This window comes from Castor canadensis, chromosome 2, assembly GCF_047511655.1.
Source record: "Castor canadensis chromosome 2, mCasCan1.hap1v2, whole genome shotgun sequence".
Lineage (NCBI taxonomy): Eukaryota > Metazoa > Chordata > Mammalia > Rodentia > Castoridae > Castor > Castor canadensis.
Window position 1 is genome coordinate 46,921,618 of NC_133387.1, and position 17,520 is coordinate 46,939,137.

Below are 17,520 nucleotides of genomic sequence, written 5' to 3' on the forward strand. Positions count from 1 at the left end.
AAGAAAAACAGAGACTTTTTTTATCTCTCCTGCTCCCCAGCTGGCAGTGGTACCCCATCATTTTCCTCTTATGCCCTTTGCAGCTTTTCAAAGTTTGTAATGGGTGATGGTTGATACTGGCCATGAAAGGGTTAGACTAGTTTGATGAGATTTACAGCAGGAAATGATTATCTACTGCTTAGAGCAATTCATAGCCCACCTTGCCTAGAATGCAGCATGCATTGAACCCCACTGGGCCTCACAGATTCAAGCAAGGGAGGTCATCCACCTGTGGGCAGGTGTACCTGTCCCAGCACTATGTAGCCCCTGGGATGTGTGTCCTAGACAGGGGAATGGGATGGTGGAGTCTTTCTTATGTCGTTTTAAGAGCATGTTACATTTCTAGCATCTGAAAAGTGAAATGAAAGTCTGGAATTTCATTTGTCTTTTAGGTGAAGAATTACTGGTAATGGTAGATTCCCCACCTTTATTATTTTCATTCATTATTTTGATGCCAGAGCATTTCTAAGTATTGGATATTTTTATCTGTGTAATTAAAACAGTGCTTCTCTTTTGAATCCATCTGTCAAAATGAAGGTACTGTTAAGCTCCATTTGTACAGGGATAGAGTTGGAAATAACCCCTGGAATTTACTGAAGTGTTTTACATTTGTAGAGATGATATTTCTATATAAAGCTATTTTCAGTTAAATGACTTTGAAGGAGATTCCAAATAACTTCATTGTATTAGAATTGTGTTGTATTGACAGCAGCTAAAACTCAGTGGGATGATAGGTTGGGTTGGTGATTATTTTCATTGTTTGCTGATTTTAATTATCATAGCTTTTGAAAAACCAAAATTTTATTGAATGTATTTATTCATTCAACAGGTATTTATTAGGCACTGACTATATGTCATCCTCATTTGACGACTCTGTGTGACATAAAATTACTGCTTTATTTATGCAGCCAGAGAAGGGCCATAGTCTAAAGTGTTCTGGTCTTAGAAATACTAAAGATCATGAGTCAAAAAAGCAGCAACAAAACTGGCTAGCCTGCAGTGTGAATTTAAGAAAGATGGGCAAAAAAGAGGAAAAGTAATAATCACCTGTAACTCCACCTCCTAGTTAGTGCCACCATAAACATTCTGAGGATCTCTGGGTGTTGGGGATGCCAAAATATTAGTATTAATTTTTTTTGTTGTTTCGTTTTAGTGGTACTGGGGTTTGAACTCAGGGCCTCACACTTGTTGGGCAGACTCTCTACCACTTGAACTACTCCTCCATCCCTGCTGTTAATTTTATATGCACATATATCCATGATAATGTTAATAAAATGATTCCATATTTCACTCTTTCAAGTTTTTTAAAAAAAATTGCCATGAAATATTTTAAACATTTAAAAGGCAAAGAGAATCATATGACAAATATCTGTCTACCCACAGTGTTCTCTTGAGTTTATGTTTTATTTTTATGGTACTTTATAAACATTTTTGCTAACATCAGATATTATTTAACAATACCATTTTACACTTCTGTCTTAATGGTATAGTATATTTTAAACAGTCCTCTTGATTTAGGTTGTTCCCAGAATTTTTGCTCTTAAAAAGAGCACTACGTTCTTGTTCACAGGCTTATTTTCTAGCCTAACATTTTATAAGTAGAATTTTAAGTGTTTGGATGCAAATTATCAAATTTCCCTCAGTGTTTTCTTGGTTTCATGACAAGTTTGATAAGGTCTGTTTCTGTCAGCTCTTGCCAGTCTGGATATTGCCATTTCAAACAAAACAAAATTCCAATAAGTAAAAAATCAGGCAGTTCGAGTAATAAAGAGTTATGTCTTACTGATATTATTAAATGTGCATTCTTATGATCACTAATGAGAATTAAAGATTTAAAAATTGATTCATAATATTATTTTTGGTAAATAATGGCTTCAATTATGTCCAAATGTGATTTTGAACATTAATAGCAGTAAAACAGCTTTTTACTAATGACTAGTAAGTAATATGGAATCTAGTCGTCTTTGATATTTTGGTTGTATCATGGATTTAGACTCCAAAGAGTAGTTTTTTAAGAACTGTGTGCTCATTTGTGTTCTGTACCCTTTTTCATCTCCTGCCTGTCTGCTGTCTGTGTGCTGTCTACAAAGCAGAAGGCCTCAGGCAGTCCAGCCCGGCCAGTTCTCCTACAAGTTGCAGAGTCGGCCTACAGGTTTGGTCTGGGTTCTGTTGCTGGAGGTTAGTCACCGATGAGTGTGAAATTTGTACTTTTATTTTTCCTTCTGACTTTTCTCTGATTTTCTACCTTACACAGCCTTCTCTCTGGTGGTTCCCCAAGTCCATTACCAGTCTCTATCTATGACATGGGACCAGAACAAAGGGGACTTTTTTCCATACCTATACACAATCAAGGCCTTACAAGTGACATTTGTCTGTTACTTATCTTCAGACAGGCTTTCTAAAGATAGGTTAATAATGAGGTTAGGCTGTAGCTATGTGCTTTTAGTTTAAACTCCGTGGCATCCTTTTACCAGGGGATACCTGAATGAAAATTCACAGTGGTTTATTAATGATAGAAAGGTAGTAGAGTTTTAAAATATGTATATGTAAAATTTACTTCTTTTCTTCGATTTTTATTCACTTCGTTCTTCCCTCTGATTGACCTTAATTTCCTCTGAAATAGTGGTATTATTTAATTTTAGCTGTTGGAGCCACTGCTGTGTATCCTATTGATCTTGTAAAAACTCGAATGCAGAACCAACGATCAACTGGCTCTTTTGTGGGAGAGCTCATGTATAAAAACAGCTTTGACTGCTTTAAGAAGGTGCTACGCTATGAAGGCTTCTTTGGACTATATAGAGGTTAGTGCCATGTGCTGTAATCATGTAAGGTAGAATAACAGCCAAAGGTTTGGCTTCCCATCTCAGTGCCTGAAATGAATTAGAGAGACTGTGTCAAAATGGAATACGTGGGATTCTCAATTATCCATGCTAATGGGTGTGGGCGGGAGGCATCTGGGCATGGCTAATCAAAACAGCCCATAATCTGAAAGCCATTTATATTGCTCTCTTGTATGTTTTATTTTTTAAATAAGTTATTTTTAAAAACATCTTCAGTGGGTTTTTTAAAAGGTTCATTGTGTTCTTGAAGTAGTCCACTCACTAGTTAATGGGGAAAGGCCTGCTCAGAATTCAGTATTCTCATGGAATATGCAGTGGTCCCCCTTATCCACGTTATTGCTTTCTATGGTTTCACTTACTCATGGTCAGCCATGTTCTAGCAGTGCTAATTAGAAAATTCCAGAAATAAGCAATTCATAAATTGCAAATTGTGCACTAGTTTGAGAAGTATGATGAAATCTCGCAGCTTCCTGCTCCAAAATGAAAGAGATGATCCCCTTCCTACTGTACCATCAGTCCCATACCACATCCCAGTACAACATCATGCACCTCCTTCATCTCATCACATAGGCATTGGATCATCTCACATCATCACAGGAAGTATGAGTACAGAACACTGAGATATTTTGAGAAAGACATTCACATACCTTTATGCTACATGGTTAAGATGTTTTATTACTTGGCTGTGCCAATTTCTTAAAAAAAAAATTATTTGATTATTTATTTATTTATTTATTTATTTACTTTTGTGGTGATGGGGATCAAACCCAGAACCTCGCATATGCTAGGCAAGTGCTCTACCACTGAGCTACATCCCCCAAATTTATAAATTAAACTTTATCATGGGTATGTTCACATAGGAAAGAATACTATATATAATGTTTGGACTGTCCAAAGTTTCATGCATTTGCCAGAGAGTCTTGGAAGGAACCTGCCACAGATGGATGGTATGGGACCATAGAGAGTCTGTTAAGCAGTGTTCAGTGGAGCTCTCCCTTCCTACCTCTTTCCAAATTAAAGTTTTCCCTTCCCTTGCTGACTGTATGCAATGGAATTGATTCATACTCCACTCTAGCCCAGTCAGCCTCTGTTTCCACCTGCTGCTTTAGTCAATGAAGGTTCATTCAACAGTGGTCACAGGAGCAGAAAGTGTCATCACCAATACAAAGAATCCCACAGACCTTTCTGGCGTTTTTGTTAGTATCAGCCTAAAGAGATAAGCCTTGACTTATCTCCTTCCCAACTTCCCTTTTTATGCCTGCCTTCTGCAAAGAGGTAAGAAGTGTATTTGCATCAGGTAAAATACAGAATTGCAAGGCGGTTCATGCCCTGCTGCTTTGCCATTTGTCCAACTGCAGGTCTTCCCTCCTCTCCCTACTAGTGCTTGCTCTAAAAGAAGAAAATAGTGTTTAGCGCTCTGCCGAGGTGGATGAAACTGGCAGCTGTGCAAACCTGGGCCTCTAGGCCTCTTCTGCCATCTGCTGACTCTAGTCTCCAAAGTAAGCTCCCAAGTTAAAAAACAAAAACCCTCTCACCTTAGAAGCTGGGAGGTTTCCAACTGCAGAGAAGTTCCATTTTGCAAGGCCTATTAGATACGTAGATAACCCTCTTCAAAGGCCTTTTGATCTTTTCTCTTCCCTTTTTTCCTTGCCCCTCCCCCCCTTCTTGCAATTTGGAAGGTTTTTGACCCCAGGTGATTGATGATGACCCCTGTAGGGTCACCGCCTTCCATTTGAAATACTTTTTCCCCTTGGTGACAACAACCTTGCAAGTGAAATGGCTCCCAAGTAGTACAAGGTTAATGTCACAATTCCTGCTTTGCAGTGAGTCAGGCAAAATGACCCCCTTACCTATTCATATGGGTGGGTCTTTGAAAGGAAAACTTTAAACCTCTTGTCTGGACAGATGTCTGAGCCTTGGCCTTGCTTCACTAACAACTTTTATAGGCTTTTCTTTTGTGAGTGTTGGAATAAATGTCAAAGGTGCCTTTATAATTGTGAGAACCCTGCCCAGCACTACTGAGTGTCCAGTTTGCTTGTATTGACTTGGTTTGTTTTTAACTTTCCTCTGTGACCACACCTGGCAGATCCTCAATCTTGCTTATACCTAGATTTCTCTTCTGTGACCTGTCCTTTTGACCCCATATGCCAAAGAGTGTTTGAGCACTTAGTGATGAGCTAATGTGGACTGGGATGAGAGGTGTGTGCCTCTTACAGGTTCAGTTATTGCATGTATAAGATGGGAGCGACTGCTTTTAACTTCTTAGGAAAGCAGAACTAAGCTGGCATATAGAGATGAGGCTCACTCTGAACACCAAAGAGGCAGCTCTTCACCCTTTTCCAGGTTTATAAATAGTCATTTATTTAACCTCCTTTGGGTACCTATATCCTCATGGCAAGGGCCAGAGTTGTCTGTCAAGATGACAAGTAGAGCATGAATGTACGATTAGCTCTGGGTGTCACCTATGTCCATTGCTTTCTGAGTTCTTATCTTTTCTAGTGGATTTTAAAACAAAAGAGTTACTGTAAAATTCTTGTTTAGTTCCAATCAAAAATTTGTATCTTGAGATCAAAGAAAGACAGTTCGGATTAAAGAAAGTAAGAATGATTCATAATCTTGCCATGAAAATTACTTTTTCCTAGTTTGGATTGGTCAGGGACCAATTCCTTTTAGTTCTTTGCACATAATCCTTAATTGTATGTCACCACTTGTTTGTAAATGCTTACCAGTGGACAAGAGAGAAATTAGATGAATATGTAGGTAACTCATGGGAAGCTGTTGTTATTAAAATAAATAATAACAGAGGTTAAAAAAGACCTCAAGTATTGGACTTGGTATTATAACCTTTATGTGCAAAGCTAAGATATAAAATAACTGCATGTGATTCTTTTTACATTTCTCATAAAACATAATTAAATTCTTTTAAAATTTTATCATTGTAGGGAAAAACAGTTAAATTACAATCTTGAGAATATAAACTTGCTTCTGATAGTATTTTTACCTGGCAGTTTTTGAGATGATGTTGGAGTACATCTCTAATTTATAAACATGTTTCAAAATATTGAGCACTTTTAAATATTTTATAATCTTGCATAGCGTATAATATATTTCACCATCAAAACATATATAATTGATCATATTTCCTGAATAGGATAATTTAGGAATTTGCTTAAATGAGGTCTCTTCTCTATTTTAAAATTACCTCCATGTATACTTTCTTTTTAACAGAAATGGCTTTGAAAAAAGCTTTGCATTGTATGTTTTTATTGTAAGGTTAATAACTATCACTGTGTTACATTGTCTCTCTTATCATGAAAATCCAGGAATCTGTTTTTGTATTTTAAGTAGTTCCCTAGGGAACTAGAGTGAAGGCTGTTGTTAAAGAATTCTTTTAGCACTTCAGGATGAGTAGTTTGCTTTTCCTTTCTCTGGCAGCTGCTAACATCTACATGGTCCTTGATGCTCTCCAGCAGAATCAGAGAGCACATCTCAATCACTGCGTGTTGTCCCCAGGACACTGATCTCACAGCTCTAGGGACAGCCAGCACTGGTCATCAGTAGACTGTTCCTCAGAGTCACTAGAAACTTCAATTTTGTGTCTCTTTGTAGGTCCTTGTTTCTTTATCTCCAGGAGACTCATTTTTGGCATAGTGTTTTGGTTGCTGGAAAAGATCCCCACATGAGTCCTAAGACAGAAGCTCCACAAATCTTCTTTATATTGCAGGCTACTTTCTTTACAAAAAAACGACAAGCTTTTGTGGGGTTTTTGTTTTTGTTTTTGTAATTTTTGAAAAACTTATCTACAGGCTAAATCTTTGATATTAAGGAAAATAATACCTGAGATAATCCAGGACACCTGAAGTCATTTGTAGAAAATCTTCCTCTGTTTACTTCCTAGTCTCTAAGACTGATTTAACTATCAAGTCATTGTAATTCTTCTTTTTTTCTTTTTCTTTTTTTGTGGTGCTAGGGCTTGAACTCATGGCTTACACCTTGAACCACTTTACCAGCCCATTTTTTGATGGGTGTTTTTGAGATAGGGTCTGCAAACTATTTGCTCCAGGCTAGCTTCAAACCACAGCCTCCTGATCACTGCCTCCTGAGTAGCTAGGATTAAAGGTGTGTTCGTAATTCTTAATGAATTCGAGACAGCTTCCTTGGTTTGAATGAACTTCATGGCCAAATGAGTTAGTCATTGGCTTGCCATGGACTGGGCATATTTAAGAAAAACAGTTGATTGGATAATTATCCATAATTAAAGGCTCTTAATGTTTCAGGAATAACTAATTTCTGCTTTTGAACTTTATAACACCCCCAGACATTCAGGTAGTGAAATGAGCAACCTCAGATATTGGAATGTTGGGGGAGGACCTTTGGGGAAAAACGTATTCAAGAGAAGTCAGGGTCCATTAGAAAAATTCTTAGAGGAAGGTTTTTAGTTCTGTTGGTGGGAGAATGTCTAAAGAAAATTTTCCAGAAAGAGAAAGTAGATCATTTTATGAATTAAATAATTTGGAGCAGCACTTAATTTTTGAAGTAATTGGCAAAAAAAAAATCAATCAGCTCATTGATCCAGGCTTGCAAAGTTTTAAATATGCATATTTCAAGATGTTTGTGCAGTGCGAAGCATTCACCCTCCATCCTGAAATGTTCTCAAGGTGACATCTAGAGGATGTTGTAGTGATATCTCAGGAAGTCATTGATCTGTGTAAATTCTAAAAGGAAGTTGTTAGACAGCTAGTTTAAGCCAGGTCTCTCCTTGTGGTTGATGGCACTAAAATTCTGTGGACTTACAGTGAGATTCCTTTTTCTTGCATCATTCTTGTAGATAAAAATAAATTTTAAAATCCTAGCATCAAAATAAGATGTTTTGCATTACTTAAAAATATGTACATCTTGGGGAAAAAAGAAAACACAATCTGCGAACTTCCCCTGAGCCATGGGTTCACTCTTGTCCAAAAAACTTTTAATCAGTGCCAAATGGGTAGATTGAGTCTTTTTCTTGGCCAGATTCTGCACACTTTCAGTTAGGGTGTTAAAGCAAAAAGATCAAAAGACAAAAGAAGCCAAACAAGCACAAGCAAAAGACTTGGACAGCTATACATTATGTTATTAAATCTCCAGAAATCTGTAGTAAGCCAACTGCATTGAAGCATAGGGATTATCAGCTGACACTAAGGTGACAGAACTAAGGTGGGTGGGAGAGTTGTTAAAGGCTTGAGAGGGCCAAATGGAGAACAGTGTTGCACTTAGAAAATTGGTAAAGGTAACAGAAACAAAATTAAACATAGCTTGTAGCAGGAAAGATGAGGGAATGAATTAGTTTCAGGCCCCCAGAATGGTATAACCAGCTATTCCCCTACTGAGACTGAAACAAGGGAATTAAAGTAAGCCTCATAGCTTAGATAGAAGAAAAGATAGCCTGGATCCAGGAAGTTGTCATTAGAATGAAAAACCGATGGAAAGTATGATTTTTTTCCATTGGTCTTCACTTCTAGAAAGCCCCAAAATAGAGGAGCCAGAGGAACTGACTTTTCTAAACCTTAATCAGTATCCTTCTTTTAAAATACTTAGGCATCCTGAGCTGTAGCTTAAACAGATCGTGCCTGAAAGTTTGAGTAAAGCATTGAACCCTCATAATCAAGCATCGAAATCGCAATCACAGCCCTTATCCTCTTCTCTTTCCCAGCCCCGCTGTCCAGACACTTTGGGGAGCAGCCCAGGGAGCCCAAGGAGCCCAAGGAGAACTGTGTTGTAATGAGGGCTTTGAAAGGGGATAGTGTGCTTTGGAACGTGGAAGTGCCTCATGCCTAGGGCAATATGATTCAGAAGTAGACAGACAAACGGGAGGAGGAGGGAGGAGGAAAGAATGCTTGAACAAGTGAGGAGAGAAGGGCATAGAAACGAGAGCAAGAATAAAAGCTGTAAGGAAGGCACACAGAGTGCTGATGGCTCCAGAATGAAGCTTAATCTGATGTTGAAAGCCAGGGGGCCTCTTAAGAGAGCCAGGGGCAAGTGTAGTGGCTTCCACAGTGAGGTCAGGAGGGTAAGAATTTAACACAGGGAGGTTGCCCCTGGGTTGAAACTAAATAACACAACAGAGTGTTCTCTGTGTCTTCTTGTGGATTCACTTGTCTCACCAAATTCTATTGCTTGTTCACCCTGAACACCTTCTGCCTTATTTTATATGCTCTATACTACCATTCTCAGGGTGGACTGGCTACTACTCCTGGACTTGATTTTGTCTGAACAAACACAGCAATGCTGCTTTAGTTTTTTCAGTTTCTTCCTTGTTGAGGAAGAAACTCAACCTCTGTAGTCCATTGAAGCAGTGGCTGCACGCAGCTGCAGTTGCTGTGGACCATCAACCTGGCTTTTGATTACTGCTTTCCCTGGTGTTCATGACCTAGAGACAGCCAGGGGAAGCGTGATGTTGATGTCCGCCCCATGGCCACCTTCCTGTTATTATATGAAAGGCCCAGCCAGTGCAGGGTGCCAGCAGCATGAGTTAGGGATTCAAAGAAAATTTTCAGAACCGTCTGGGCTAGAAGAAATACCTTTCTAAAACACACAGGAAGTTAGGAGAGCTGTAAGTTCACTAGAGGGAAAGGCTAAATGAGGGTCAGAGAGCTTGGTATGAGAGTATTGTTGGACCTGAACTCGACTGTGAGTTCTAGTAGAGTCACTGAATAGCTAGTGAGTAGCTTGGAACACCCTACCTAGCCTCCCTAGATTCCAATATCCCCTATGAAGGAGAAGAAGGAATAAACAATAGTAATGATGATAATGACGATGACAAAAAAATGAACAGCAAAATCTGTTTCTGTAGTACTTACTGTGTGCCTGACTGTTCTGAGTTACCTAAATGAACTCATTTTATCTTCAGAATTACCCCGAAGAAGGTGGTACCATGATTATTCCCATTTTACTGGTGTGGAAACTAAGGTACAAAAAGACTAGGTAACTTGCAGACAGTTAAACAGCAAATAATCAACAGAATCCGAAATCAAACCCAGCAGGTGGGCTCCAGACCCATGCTCTCATCATTTTGACTCTTCTGCCACTCAGTAGGAAATACTTTGTAAAAAGTTGTTTATTAGCAGAGGTTTAGACCTATTTAAATTCTTCGCTAAAATAGACTTTATTTCAGCTTTAAAAAGTTGAGGATATGTTGTTATGTCTTTGCTACTTCCTTATCTTTGTATGCAGTGAAGTAGGGCCCCTAGACACTCCCAGACTAGATGTGCCCTCACTGCTTAGGGACAGCTCTTCCAAGAATAGGAATAATATCATAGAGACAACTTTATATTCCTCACCTAATCCTGGGCTATTTAGGATGAATTGTCTCTTGTAAACAAGAAAAGAGACAAGACTGGGTCTTGAAAAGATAGAAACAAGTGTTATATTTTTTGAATATATAAAATAGGTGATGAAGACTATCTGACTCTTCATATAAATTTACTCATGTAACTGTCAAAATAAACCAACAGATAATCATTAACATCCTTGTTTTAACAACTACGAACCTAGAGTTCAAAGAATAATTTAGCCAAGATCACTCAACAAGAACGAGGAGAAAACCTAGGATTCCAATCCAGGTCTGTCCTGTCTGTCTTCAAAACCTGTGCCCAAGCCATTCATTTGGCTGCCAGGCCATTGGAAATAAATAACTTTAATTGGGCTAGCATTATTTATGAGTTTCTTTCCCAGCCCTACCAACTCTGAAGTGCTAGGATTCTATTTTTCACACGTTCTTAGGTAAAGAATGGTAGAGTAACCCTCTAATCTAGCACATGCTCATAGCAACCTCTTTTTGAGATGCTGTGTGAAGCCTAAGCTCCTGATGTGGGTTCAGGCCCCACACCTCCAGCTCAGTTCTCATCTGAGCCGGATTGCATGAGAAACTGGAATCACAACAGACAGTGTGATTTATATCTCCAGCCCATGAAACTTGAAGACAAAGTACTGTATTAATACTGTACCCTGTAAATCTTTTCTCGCATTAGCAGCCTTCTGGTAAAGTTTGCCAAGGAAGCATTGCCATATGTGCTGATGAAGCCAAACTAAAAAGAGAAGATTAGAAAACTAACCACACTAATAAATCTCATTTGAGCAGTTGGAAAATGGACTGTTGTTTTGACAAGTCAGAAACAACACACCAGTCCAATCTCTATTTCAAATGGTTAAAATGAATTTCCAGGTCCCAACAGAAGCATCTTATATTAGAAACCTGATTTTTCTGCAGTTACCCAGATGTTAAGCATATATACACTTGACTTTAAGTGTGACTGTGATGAAGTGCCTTAACTGCAGTGGTGGTTTTAGACCTTACTATTGAGCTGTGTTACCCTCCTCTCCACTACCACTCCGAGGCCCAGGTAGAAGGGGGGTTATTGGAATTCCCACCTCTGCAACTTTTTACTGTCCCACTGATCATGATGTCTTCTGAAAAACCTTTACCTAAGACTGAATATGTCAAGGCCACATCTGTAGTGGGCTTCAAATTATAACACACAGCTACCTGTGTTTTCCTAGTTACCCATAAATAAAATAAGAACAACTTCTTATTCTATTCTCTGATTTCTAACATCCGGCCCAGGTCTTAGGAACGGAACTGTACTTTGGTTTTATTCTTACTGAGTAGAAGTTCTTCATTTAATATAAGGAAACCCTTGCCCTCTAGTTATGTTATTTACCTAATTTTTCTTTCTGCCTCTACTCTCTGTTCTTACCAAGTGCCTTTCTTCTGCCTCCAGAATTTTTTACATTTTTAACCTTTTTACTTTAAAAGTTATCTCATATCTCTACAGAATTTGGTATATACTCCTTAGTATGGCTTGAGTGAGAGAAAAGCAGTGTAGTATACAGGTGAGTACAGATGCCAGAGCCAGATTGCCTGAGTTGAACCCTGCTACCCACCTAACCATCAAGTGATTATGGGCAGCTTCTTTGAAGTTGGCCTGTTTCTTCATTGGTTGATGGAGATAAAAATAGAGTGTTTTTTACACTTCACTCATATGACAACTGAGTGAAGTTGTCATATGGATTAAATGCATTAAACGCATTAATTCGCATAAAGCTCATAGAAGTAGTACCTGGTATGTAGTAAACACCCCAAATAACACCGTTATTGTGTGTTAGATTTGTGGTTCAGCCACTGCCTCCAGTGAGCTTTCTTGACTCCGAATCATGATGTTGAGATTTTCTTGACTCCGTATCATGATGTTGAGATTTTGGTGCCTTTGCATACACTATTCCCTCAGCCTGGAACACCTGCCCTCTTTACTCATATCTCTTCCATGGAAACCTCTGCTGACTCTTAAGGCCTCAGGGCAAATAGCTCCTATTCTTTGATGCTTTTCTCCCACCTGCAGCAGAAGAACTGGTTCTTTCCACTGTTCTTCTAGTATGTTGATACTCCTTGGCTGTGGTACTCACCAAACTGTTTTCAGGTGTTTTATCTCCTTGCAGGTACCAGGAGACAGCTAGGTTTCTTTCCCTTTATACTGAGAATATTCTTAGAAGGAGGCACCAATGTAATTGTGTATCCCTCCCTCCCCCCCTTTTTTTTTCCAAATACCAGTCACACACATAGAAACCATTTGGTAAGTCTTTGCTCCATGAATAAATATTCGTTGCTCTCTTTTTAGTCTTAAAAATACCTAAACAGGGTTTTCTCTTCTTTTTTTTTTTTTTCTGTTCACAATGCATCACGAAGTTTATAGTGAAGACAAATTTCAGTTAGCTACAGGCTGGCTGAAGTGATTGTATTTAATGCTGGAGTCATTTGGCTCTATGTGCTGTTTTTTTATTAGTCATTTAAAAGACTGTCACAGGGTAGTTATGGAGAGAAGAGATCATCGTTTAAATCACAGTGCTTTCATCCTTTCAGTTTTAGTCTACAATTTTGTGATGAGAAAAATACATCTAGCAAGTAAATATTTAAACACTTTGGTTTTTGACCTGAGTATAGAGATTAAAGTAGAGATTTTAGATATTAAGATGTAGTTTACACAGCTTTTGCCCACATTTTCTTAGTAGAAATTATTGTTGTATTTTCAGTGGGTAATAACTAAGCCCTTTTCTCATTGTAGATAATTCTTAAAAGGCTGATAAGTTAGTGCATTTTAGGAGGTCAGAATGTTTGCTTTACCCTATTCCCTCATTCTCTCATGTGGTGCTGTGGCTCACTTAGATTACTAAGAGCACTCACACACACCCTCCAGGTAGCAAGTCCATAGGGAGGCTTTTGGTAAGAGTGTATGCAAGAGAGAAAGAAAGCAGAAATCTTATGGGGATCCAAGGTCAATAGTTACCCTAAAGCCTGGCCTCAGTGGGGCCAGAATCTGGTCAAGATGGCTTTGTGCCTTTCATGGGTTATTTCTTGACATTTTCTCTCTTTGGTGTTCCCATTCTTTATGCTCCATATTCTCTTCCCTCTTTCAACCTACTTCCTTTTCTTATTCATGGTTTCTGTCTCCTTATGACATTAGCACATGCATGGCTTCCAGCTGGCTGGTTTTCCTGCTCCACCCATGACATGTTTTCATTGTGCCTGTGTTAACTGGCTTCATCCCCTCCAAGGGCTCTCACTCATGCTTCTGGAGAGGGATCCTGATTGGCGAGTTCTACTTTGGGTTCCTGGCTATAGGACTCAGTTTGCTAAGGTATTGGCTACATAACTTTCCAGTGTCTTCACATTGTCCAATCAGTGATAACTCCAGGGACAAAGTGGGCGTTGAAAATACAGTCACATAGAGGATGAGGTTGCAAACTTAAATGTTTGTAAATCCAGGCAGGTTGTCTGAGTGAATAATTGAGACTGGGTAGGAAATGCATATTAATCATATGATATAGTTGAATGGTGACCAAGGGTATTAACTCTTGAATAGAAGGAGGACTTAGGTTTGGAATCCTGGTCTGGCCATTTATCAACTGAGTAACTTAGAACAAATTACTTAATCTCTGTTCCTTACTTTTCCTTTTTAGGGTGGATCTGGGGATAACATGAGTTAACAAAATACTTAAAGTTGTACTTAGCAAATAATAAGCATTATGTAGCTGTTTTTAAATTTTCACTAGCATAGTATCTTATTATCATTTAAATTTTCACTAGCATAGTATCTTATTATCATTTAGTTGCACAGTAAAACGGACTTTCGTTAGTTTCCCTAAAACATAGAGCTGTCTTGGTCTATTTTGTTTCCCCCTTTTGTATAGCTAGGAGTAAAAAGAAATACTTATCTATTAATGAGGGTATCAACAGAGCAATGAAAATGAAAAATGGAATTTGTCCTCACTGAGGTGTTAGCATTAGGGCAGGGTGGAGACATTAGATAAACAAATCTTGTCTAAAGGACAGAGCCTCACCCTACCTGGAGCAGATTACTGTGATGTCATAAAGAAGCCCAGGGCTGTCCATCTGTCTGTCTCTGCAAGGAGCTTAGATTATGATTGAGAGCTAGTGCTACCAACCAAACATACCTATGGGTTGGAGACATATAGCCCTTGAGCTACTGATCTCTGGCCTCAGACTGCTCATGCCTCAGGAGATGCTATAAGTGGACCTTGTGTAGATGAATTAGAAGTTGCAATGCTGACAAAGGATAGCACCATGAAGCCCTTCTTAAGCATAACGGGATGGCACAGGCTATGATGTATTCCTATCCTCAGTGTTAGCCAGCTCAGTGTGTGTTTACAAGAAAAACCATTTGACTTTGATTTTCATTTATTTCTTTATCTGACAGAACATATGAAAATAGCATTTTCAGCTCAGATATATAGACCACTGCTGTTTTAAATACGTTTCCTGTCAAAGGCCACTCTTCCCCTTTGTCTTATGTCTCTTACTTGACTCCCACTCAGCAGAAAGTGTTCACAACAGAGCTCTCCATGTGTCATCCCAAACCTGTTACTTTCCATAGGCTTTCTCAGCTCTACCCAGTTTATGCAAAAACTGAGCAGACTCAATTATGCCCCATCGTTCTCTTCCTCAGTCTCCCCTCCTGAAACACACGTACGTACACACTGTCAATATGTCCTGTCTCTTTCTCACACAGCAGCTGGAGTAGCTTCTTAAAAAATATGAATTAGTATATCACATCCCTGCTTAAAATCCTCTACTTACTCAGGATCCTGGCCTGTGAGGGCTATATCTGGCACCTGCCCACATGGGCATTTCTCCCTATACTGCCTCTGAGTGTGTCAAGCTGATGTTCTCTCTCATTCTTGAGCACCCCAGGCTTGTTTCTCCTCTGCTTTCTTTGCGTTGTTTGTTCCCCTTCTCATAATGCATCTTTCTCCCATTGTCACTTCCCCAGAAATGTCTTTCCCTTCATCTGAGGTGTGTAAGAGCATGATCTTACTTGTCTGGTACTCATTGCCAACTCATAGTCATTCAATGAATGAGTACCTGAGCTATGGGTATTTGGGGGGAGGTGAGAAAGGTGTTAGAAATAAAGTCTACTGATCTAGGAGGCGGGAGAAAGGAACAAACTTTCCCGGAATAATGTGATTTCCTATATCACTAATGCTGTTGATTTACCCAATGTGCAAATGATCGAGGATATGAAAGGGAATTTACTTGGGGCTGATGTGGCTGTTAGAAGTTAGTGCTTCAACATTCCATTTCAAGTATTCTCATTAAAGGTAATAGCAGAAAATTGCAGCAAAGATTGCCCCATTTTTTAAGTGGTGATCCCCTCTGCAGAGCTGTTGATTTGTTTAGTTAATGCTAATTTATTTAATATACTTCTGCTTCTTGTTGATTTTTAGGTTTGCTGCCACAGTTATTGGGAGTCGCCCCAGAGAAGGCCATAAAACTTACAGTAAGTCTTTTGAATTGGTGCTTCTTGCTAAGGGAATTTGTACACTCTGAAGGATCTACCAGGTATTCTTCTGTGAATCAGCATGTCTGTGGCTCCTCAGAGGTGCTAACTGATTTGAAGGTTGAGCACTCACCACACACAACTTTTTGTTATTCCCCATTCAACGCTGAACCTCCAAAAATGTGATAATGAATTTAGAGAAGATTGTTGATGGTTGCTGCCATCATCTTTTCATCATCACAGCAGCAGTGAAATCTCCTTCATTTCCTCCCACATTAAGCACCTGACATGTAATCTTATTGTTTTAATCTCAAGTGAAGTGTGATCCACCATGTACAGAGAAGGAAAGTGAGGCCCACAGGGTTTAAGCAGCCTACCTGTGGTCACATAATTCACAAGCAAGAGAAACAGAATTGTAAGTCATATTTTCTGACTTGAAAGCATGTACTCTTTCAGTTACACCTGCTGTTTATGAAATGTGTGTTTAGAGTGTGTTGCACAAGTGTATGCCAAAGCCAGATATTGGGGACTCTGTGTTTCAGTTGAGGTTGACCCATCATCAGACTGTTTGCCCGGTGCCTGGCTTATGTTGACAGGTGGTTGGTACTCAGTTCAAGTGTTTGTGGAATGGATAGATACTGCATGTGAATCAATAAGGCCTCAAAGCCCCAGAAAGTTAAACTCTAGTTTTAGATTAGGCTGTGTAGTCTAGGTTCCTGAAATGTCTCTTACACCATTTTATGCTGTGACCTTGAGTAGCTAATCTTCTCTAGCCTGTATCTGTCAAGGACATATAATTGTTTCTTAGAATTGCTGTAGTACATATCATTTTGAGAATACTGTACTTAATTAATTAATGCAATTGATATTCTTTGAGAATCCTTCAGGAGACTTTAGATACTGAATTTCTACTAAGCTGAAAAATTGGTGAAAATTGGTCTCGGTGAGAGCTCTGTTTTAGATTAAATCTTGCTAGCAAACTTGAAAATGCTTTTTAATCACACCCCATAAGACCATTTTTAAATTATAAAGTGTATATTTTATTTTGTCTGAATTAGCCCTATGTCTCCCTTTTCATGCTATTGTAATTGTAGAACATGTTTTAGTTTTTGGCTTATAAACCATTTGTCTTTCAATTTTTTTCCCTGTAACATCAGGGATGCATGTATAGTTTATCTTTTAAAAGCTGCATGTATGCTATTGAGAGTATTTTCTCACTATTTTAAGATCTGTTAATTTGTGCAACAGACTGACAAAAAATAACATGTATCAACAAATGCACATTTATATGTGTTTAATGACTTTCTTTATATTTTTCATCAGCTTCTATAAATATTTTTCTTCAAGGTGAATGATTTTGTGAGGGATAAGTTTATGCACAAAGACGGTTCGGTCCCACTTGCAGCAGAAATTCTTGCTGGAGGCTGTGTAAGTACCTTTTGTAGATCTATATGTTGGAAAACTTGTCTCACACTCGCATCACTGCCCTGGTCAGCAAGTGTGGACTAAGGCTTCTATTTAACCACAGATCCTGTACCATGGCAGAGTTTCCTAGACAGGCGGCCATTCCTGAGGTGAAGGGTAAATGTTTCTGATCTTACTGCCTGTTAAGTCATGCCTGGTAAATTCATCATTGCTTGCGGTTGGGTCTACAGTAGAAGTCATTTGAGGCAGAAGTGTTTGGCCTTTGAAAAATCTTTACTAACCCTTTCTAAAGTTAATTTGCAGTACATTCTTTCCTCATGGCACCCTCTGCTGGGTTAGGAACTATAATTTGTAGCTTGAAGTCAACAGCCATAGTGCCCTGCTTTGCT

At 38.9% G+C, this 17,520-nt stretch overlaps 1 protein-coding gene across 6 annotated transcripts in view; it reads left to right on the forward strand.

The window, feature by feature from the left end:
* The window catches only part of Slc25a13 (solute carrier family 25 member 13), a 165,569-nt gene that overhangs the window by 100,634 nt on the left and 47,415 nt on the right, over positions 1-17,520 (forward strand). For 5 of the 6 annotated variants that reach the window (XM_074064714.1, XM_074064716.1, XM_074064713.1 and 2 more), the window contains 4 exons: positions 2,130-2,217; positions 2,682-2,840; positions 15,654-15,706; positions 17,054-17,134. In XM_074064714.1, coding sequence (XP_073920815.1) covers positions 2,130-2,217; positions 2,682-2,840; positions 15,654-15,706; positions 17,054-17,134 — 381 coding nt within the window. The remainder of the gene's footprint in view (positions 1-2,129; positions 2,218-2,681; positions 2,841-15,653; positions 15,707-17,053; positions 17,135-17,520) is intronic. The other variant, XM_074064715.1, reaches the window with a different exon arrangement.